The following is a 5,263-nucleotide window of genomic DNA, read 5'->3' on the forward strand; positions in this document are numbered from 1 at the left end:
GCCATCCTGGTTCTGGTCTTTTACTCGGGATGGATCTCTTTTATCTGTTTAAAACGTTTAAAAATCAATTTTCAATTATAAAAATATATTTATTATTTTCTGAAAAATTATGTCTTAAAAACATTATTTGTTATATGATATTATTTTTTTTAAATATTTTAGTTATGAAATAATTTTATAATTTAAAATGACTTTAATTATAAAATTATTTTTATTATAAATAAATCTAATATATCAGGAGAAATGCTCAGTCGAAAGCTGCTGTACATCCTTAATAATTTTATTTTTTTATTTTTTTTATTTTTTATTTTTTATTTTTTTATTTTTAAGCGTGTGTTGAAGATGTAGTCTGATATTTCTCATTTCTCAACTAAAAATTACGTGTCTTCCTCTTCTTGTCTGGTAGAGTCCCAAAAACAGTGAACTCTAATTCCCAGAACTTGCACAAGTCTCGCTCTCCTTGAATCTCTTACTTCTGTATCTTCACCAATGGCACCCGCTCCCAAAGACGACGGTCTGAAGAAGCTCGAATACTTATCGCTCGTATCCAAGGTATGCTCGGAACTGGAAACGCATCTAGGGTTTGGAGACAAAGTTCTCGCCGAATTCATCACCGAGTTGGGCCGGGACTGCGAGATCGTGGACGAATTCGACGCGAAATTGAAGGAAAACGGCGCCGAGATGCCCGATTACTTTGTACGTACGCTTTTGACAATAATACACGCTATTCTTCCTCCGAAGCCGAAGTCCGAGAAGGAATCGAACAAAGAGAGCGCTCCGGATGATAAGAACACCAAGTATACGGCGCTGGTGATTGCGGATAATAGGGATAGAGCTAAGGAGATCGAGAGGGAAATCGAATTGGAGGCCCAGGAGCGCCGTAGAGACAGGGAAGAACCCTTGGAAGAAGATAGGCATAGAGCGAGAGACCGGGACCGAGGCCGGGACAGGGACCGAGACCGAGGCAGAGACAGGAACCGAGACAGAGACCGAGACAGTGGTAGAGATGGAAGAGATAGGCGCAGGGATAGATATGATAGAGACGAGAGGCATAGAGATAGGGATATCCATGGTGATGAGGATGATAGAAGGGATTACAGGAATAAGGAAAGGCACAGGGATCGACACGAGAAGAATGGGAGAGACGATGAAAATGTGGATGATAGGGATAATGGTGAAAAGGAGGATTATCGGAAAGGAGGTAGAGACCTGCACAATGGGCGGTATCAGTCCAATGAGCCCGAATTGTATAAGGTTTACAAGGGTAGGGTTTCAAGAGTGATGGACACGGGCTGCTTCGTGCAATTGAATGATTTGAAGGGAAAGGAGGGTTTAGTACACGTTTCACAGATGGCGACTCGGCGGATTGCTAATGCCAAGGATGTGGTGAAGCGGGATCAGGAAGTCCACGTGAAGGTGATTTCGGTATCGGGTCAGAAGCTGTCTCTTTCGATGAGGGATGTTGATCAGAATACTGGTAAGGATTTGCTTCCGTTGAAGAAGAGCTCAGAGGACGATACAAATAGGACAAATCCGTCCGGCGGGTCAAGGGAGGGGCCAGTGATGAGGACGGGTCTCTCGGGGATCAGGATTGTGGAGGAGGACGATGGTGTGCCTTCACGTAGACCATTAAAAAGGATGAGTTCACCGGAGATATGGGAAGCTAAGCAGTTGGTTGCTTCGGGTGTTATGAGTATTACAGATTACCCGACGTATGATGAGGAAGGAGATGGAGTGCTTTATCAAGAAGAGGGTGCTGAGGAAGAGCTTGAGATTGAACTGAACGAGGATGAGCCAGAATTCTTGCAAGGGCAGAGCCGGTATTCGATGGATATGTCACCTGTTAAGATTTTCAAGAACCCAGAAGGGTCTTTGGGTCGTGCAGCTGCGCTTCAGTCTGCACTGATAAAGGAGCGGAGAGAGGTGAGGGAACAGCAACAGCGTACGATGCTCGACTCTATTCCAAAGGATCTGAATCGTCCTTGGGAAGACCCTATGCCAGATATGGGTGAGAGGCATCTAGCACAGGAGCTTAGAGGTGTTGGTTTATCCGCATATGACATGCCTGAATGGAAGAAGGATGCTTATGGAAAATCCATCAGTTTTGGGCAGAGGTCAAAGCTCTCCCTTCAGGAACAAAGGCAAACCTTGCCAATCTACAAACTAAAGAAGGAACTCATCCAGGCTGTGCATGACAATCAGGTCCTAGTTGTCATTGGTGAGACTGGTTCGGGTAAGACAACTCAGGTAACTCAATATCTTGCGGAAGCTGGATATACTACGAAGGGGAAAATTGGTTGTACTCAGCCCCGTAGGGTGGCTGCCATGTCCGTGGCCAAGAGGGTTGCTGAAGAGTTTGGCTGTCGGTTGGGTGAGGAAGTTGGATATGCTATTCGTTTTGAGGATTGTACTGGTCCAGATACTGTCATCAAGTACATGACAGACGGCATGCTTCTTCGGGAAGTTTTGATCGACGAGAACCTTTCTGAGTACTCTGTTATTATGCTTGATGAAGCACATGAGAGGACAATGCATACAGATGTTCTTTTTGGATTACTTAAAGAACTAGTGAAACGGAGACCTGACCTTCGCTTGATCGTCACCTCTGCGACACTGGATGCAGAGAAGTTTTCAGGGTATTTCTTCAACTGTAATATATTTACAATTCCTGGTAGAACTTTTCCTGTGGAGATACTCTACACGAAACAGCCAGAAAGCGATTACTTAGATGCATCCCTAATTACCGTGCTACAGATCCACTTGATGGAACCTGAAGGAGACATCCTTCTCTTCTTGACTGGTCAGGAGGAAATTGATTTTGCATGCCAATCTCTTTATGAGAGGATGAAAGGGCTAGGTGAAAATGTTCCGGAATTGATTATTCTACCAGTATATAGTGCACTTCCTAGTGAAATGCAGTCAAGGATATTTGACCCTGCCCCGCCGGGGAAGAGAAAAGTGGTAGTGGCTACAAATATTGCTGAGGCATCTTTGACCATTGATGGGATTTTTTACGTAATTGATCCTGGGTTTGCGAAGCAAAATGTATATAATCCGAAGCAAGGGCTTGATTCACTGGTCATAACTCCTATTTCACAGGCATCGGCCAAGCAACGAGCTGGGCGTGCTGGTCGTACAGGGCCTGGGAAATGTTATCGCCTCTATACTGAGAGTGCATACCGCAATGAGATGTCCCCTACTTCAGTTCCTGAAATCCAGAGGATTAACCTAGGGCAGACTACGCTTACCATGAAAGCTATGGGGATAAATGATCTTCTATCTTTTGATTTCATGGACCCACCTTCCCCACAAGCGCTCCTTTCTGCCATGGAACGGCTGTACAGTCTAGGAGCTCTTGATGAGGAGGGGCTTCTGACTAAATTGGGCCGGAAAATGGCAGAATTTCCGCTTGAACCACCATTATCTAAGATGCTACTCGCCAGTGTGGACCTTGGATGCAGTGATGAGATTTTGACAATCATTGCAATGATTCAAACGGGCAATATCTTCTACAGGCCTCGGGAGAAACAAGCCCATGCAGATCAGAAGAGGGCCAAGTTTTTCCAGCCTGAGGGAGACCACCTGACGTTACTTACAGTTTATGATGCCTGGAAAAATAATAACTTTTCTGGGCCATGGTGTTTTGAGAACTTTGTTCAGTCTAGGTCCTTGAGGAGGGCTCAGGATGTCAGGAAACAGCTGCTCACCATCATGGACAAGTATGGTCTTCCATTTTCTTTTTATCTATCAAAGTTCTAGAATTGATTCCTGCCATTAGCTTTGCTTCCAGTTCCGACTTTCATTTCTTAGTTGCAAAATAGTAATTGTTCCCACCCTGGTTGTATCCACGCAATTATGATAGCAGTGAACGGCCATCTGAGTTTGTATATCAGTGAAGTTAAAATGTGCTCTCCACCCTAAAGTGACATTTTTCTACTATAAATGATGCTAGGATAACTGCTTTTTGACTAATTTATCTGGAATTTTCATGAGCCCTATTACTTGCTTGCTGCTAGGATTTTTTCTCAATCCATTTAGGACGTGTAAAGAGACTTTCTGATTCTTTGATGTAGCAGCATCCTTGCTGTACTTTTTAACGATTGTCTGTGGTTATAGTAATGCCACCTGAGGTAGAGCTTGCTTGTCATATATATATTCTGACTCGATAATTGATACTGCTCTGCAGATATAAGTTGGATGTAATGAGCGCAGGAAGGAATTTTATAAAGATAAGGAAGGCAATAACTGCAGGATTCTTTTTCCATGCTGCTAGAAAGGACCCACAGGAGGGTTATAGGACCCTGGTTGAGAATCAGCCAGTTTATATCCATCCTAGCAGTGCTCTTTTCCAGAGACAACCTGACTGGGTCATCTACAATGAGCTGGTTATGACCACAAAAGAGTACATGCGGGAGGTCACTGTTATAGATCCAAAATGGCTTGTTGAACTGGCACCAAGGTTCTTCAAAGTGGCAGATCCTACAAAGATGAGCAAGCGCAAACGTCAGGAAAGAATCGAACCGCTTTATGACAGATATCACGAGCCTAACTCTTGGCGTCTGAGTAAACGTCGCGCTTGAGATGCGTCCCACTTTGATTGTACATCTTGTGAACCCCCGCCCATGCGGCGGGCAGGGGTTGGGACAAGGGCACACCCCGGACGGGGCTGCGGATAGCACCCCTATCTTCTGTAAAGGTTAGTATTGCCCCTTGAATAATTTTGAGGCTATTAAATTATTAATTCCAGTTAGGTGGTATTCCTCTATGTGTACCTCGGCTTTTTGCTCTTTTTTAATTAAATTTTTTTAAAAAAAAATGACCCTTGAACAGTAATGGTGAAAAGTTTTCCAAGTTTTTTATGTTGACTGACTATAACAGATTGGCATATAACAGATTGGCAAACAATAACATATTCAGGAAAAATTTAAAACCCCTGGTCGATGGAACAAATGAGCACAGCCAAGCCAAGTACATATGAGTATTGAAATCTATTTGGTAAACAATAACAGATTCCCCCACACAAGACAGCCAACATATAAAAACTCATGAACGCATACAGATTCAGTAAATATTCGTACTGTTTTGTGATACACATTATTATTAAAGTAGGAAAAGCTCAGGCTTGAAAGACCTAAAAATATGCTCCCGTGTGGTTCAGAGTATTGTGTTCTCGTGCAGGTTTATGTTTCAGCAATATTTTTTTGGTTCTAAATTCTTACACTCCAAAACCCAGCCCAACCAAATCCAGCAAGACCAAAAATCA

At 43.3% G+C, this 5,263-nt stretch overlaps 1 protein-coding gene across 1 annotated transcript; it reads left to right on the forward strand.

Moving 5' to 3' along the window:
* The first annotated feature begins 351 nt into the window (after nucleotides 1-351).
* LOC108979040 (probable pre-mRNA-splicing factor ATP-dependent RNA helicase DEAH5) lies at nucleotides 352-4,771 on the forward strand. Its single transcript, XM_018949610.2, has 2 exons — nucleotides 352-3,719; nucleotides 4,187-4,771. The coding sequence occupies exons 1-2, from the start codon at nucleotides 490-492 to the stop codon at nucleotides 4,578-4,580; spliced, it is 3,624 nt and encodes a 1,207-aa protein (XP_018805155.1). The 5' UTR covers nucleotides 352-489; the 3' UTR covers nucleotides 4,581-4,771.
* The last annotated feature ends 492 nt before the right edge of the window (nucleotides 4,772-5,263 follow it).

The sequence above is a fragment of the Juglans regia genome, chromosome 8 (assembly GCF_001411555.2).
Source record: "Juglans regia cultivar Chandler chromosome 8, Walnut 2.0, whole genome shotgun sequence".
NCBI lineage: Eukaryota > Viridiplantae > Streptophyta > Magnoliopsida > Fagales > Juglandaceae > Juglans > Juglans regia.

Bases quoted from the DNA above. Each gene is read 5' to 3' on its own strand.
- LOC108979040 (XM_018949610.2), top strand. From the start codon at position 490: ATGGCACCCGCTCCCAAAGACGACGGTCTGAAGAAGCTCGAATACTTA. The intron at 3,720-4,186 runs GTATGGTCTTCC...ACTGCTCTGCAG, and splicing joins CTGCTCACCATCATGGACAA to ATATAAGTTGGATGTAATGA.